Here is a 1,923-nt window from a genome sequence, read left to right as displayed (position 1 = left end):
AGCCAAATTAATTAACCAATTAAATAAAGCAAGAGTTTTGAAATTTGTGTACACAGGCTGCCTCTCCCTTAAGGTGGGGTTCAAGATATCAGCATTGGACATGGAGAAGGTAAGTGTTTTTTATAGATCAGGAGTTGGGAGTTTCCAAAGCAATAGGCAGGCAAATAGGCAGAGTAACATATGCATAACATAAGTATAACAAGTTGGTCATAACAACCTCCTGAAAGAAACACATGGTTGCAATGTGGTCCTAATAAGGTAGTAATAGCAAGGTAGTACTAACAACATGGTCCTAACAAAGTGGTAATAACAGCCTTTGAAACAAAGACATGGCTGCTATTTCCTGGAGCAGGTAGTACAGAACCTTTCCTAGTTAAGGTTACAGGTAGGTCATAGTTTAATCTTTGAGAAACAGAGATTTAATCATAGACAGGAATGGATCTACTTTGAGTTTACTATTAGATGACTTTCAAATCTAAGATGGAGACATGTAGGAGGGCCCGTTTGTTTGTCTTGGCTGCCCAGCTAGCTTAGACCCAATTAAATCACTGTTTGGCCCATTAGCTGTAGCTTCTTTTTTTGGGGGGGGGTCACAACTCACCTTTATTTCCAAAACTATTTACATTGTGATTTGTAACAGTAATAAAGTTAGTTATGATGCAGTAATGAAAAAAGTTTTATGGTTGGGCAAGGGTTGTAGCATTAGGAAGGTTGATAACCACTGTTGTAGAGGGAACAGATGAAGATTGCTCCAGTTTAGATCTAAATCCATTCCACAGGGTAAAAGTGATTCCAATTTTAATTTGGGGCTACAGCTTTGGTGGCTTTGCATGACTGGCATCAAAATAAGAACGTGAGCTGCTCTCTGCCACAATATAGGCAGAGGGTTAGACATCTTCAGGCACAGAAACTCTTTTCCAATTTTTATTTAGAAAACCAAATCCAGGTTCTGGTGCCCCCCTATTCCCTCCCCCACCCCAGCCATAATTTAAATAACTTAGAGACAGAGTGGGAGGGGATAGAACAGAAAGAAGAAAGGAGAAGAGCCCACTACAGTCGCCTTAGTGCCCGCTTCTTATCCAACTTTTTCTTGGCTGCCAACTTCTTATCTCTCTCGCCTGCGTGTTTCTTGGCCATGGGACTCTCGGCTCCTCCCAGGACTCCTAGGGTCATAGGGTCAGTGGAGGCTGTAGCCCCACTTCCCACGCCCCGGGTAGCTTCAGCCCTCCCACTGCTGGTGCCACCTGCACCCCCATGGATCTCTGTGAGCAGTCGAGCCCGAGCAGCGTACTCTTTATAGTTCTCCATGAGCAGGCGGCCAGCCTCCTCGTTGAGTGCAGACTCTGGGTTAGGGTGGATCAGCAGGCATTTGATGGTCAGCAACACATGTCGGATGCCCAACTCAGCCGTCCAGTCCCTCTTGAGCACATTGACACAGATCTCACCATTGGCCCCCACATTTGGGTGGAAGATCTTGGTCAGGAAGTAGCCCTTGGGTGGAGAGGCAGGGAAATCCTTGCCCAGTAGGAGCTTCATACGGAACAGACCTCCAGCATAGGGGGTGCCCTCAGGGCCCTCGATGGTAACCTGCAGGTCCGTGAGATCCTCCTCATTGGGGAAGACTTTAATGCCATCAGGTGGGTCGGCCGTCAGTGTTGTCACCTCCTTGTACACTAGGCGGATGATGTGCGGAGGCAGATTCTCGACGTTCGAGTTCATGACTTCGGCCGTCCGGGGGCGGGTCCCCCGGCCCCCTTCCTGCACTCCTTGGACCGCCGGCCGGGGCGGGGGGCCCAACTGCCGGCCGCTGTGGCCCTAGCGAGGCTCCCCGAGGGCCCGCTCCGCTACACGCTAACTACGACAACCGCTACGAAAACGCTCACAACGTCACGCCTGCCCAGCCGCACTAAGCCGGCCGCGCGC

The 1,923-nt window shown here is 49.4% G+C and overlaps 1 protein-coding gene across 1 annotated transcript; it reads right to left on the bottom strand.

Annotated features, from left to right (window-relative positions):
* Positions 1-910: 910 nt before the first annotated feature.
* On the bottom strand, positions 911-1,790 carry LOC101998144 (ubiquitin-conjugating enzyme E2 S-like). Its single transcript, XM_005355892.2, has one exon. It carries the CDS (start codon positions 1,717-1,719, stop codon positions 1,051-1,053), a length of 669 nt encoding a protein of 222 aa, XP_005355949.1. The 5' UTR covers positions 1,720-1,790; the 3' UTR covers positions 911-1,050.
* Positions 1,791-1,923: the final 133 nt, after the last annotated feature.

Source organism: Microtus ochrogaster, chromosome 18 (assembly GCF_000317375.1).
Source record: "Microtus ochrogaster isolate Prairie Vole_2 chromosome 18, MicOch1.0, whole genome shotgun sequence".
In the NCBI taxonomy this organism is placed as follows: Eukaryota; Metazoa; Chordata; class Mammalia; order Rodentia; family Cricetidae; genus Microtus; species Microtus ochrogaster.
Note: the sequence above shows the minus strand (reverse complement) of the source record. Positions and strands in the feature narration are given on the sequence as shown.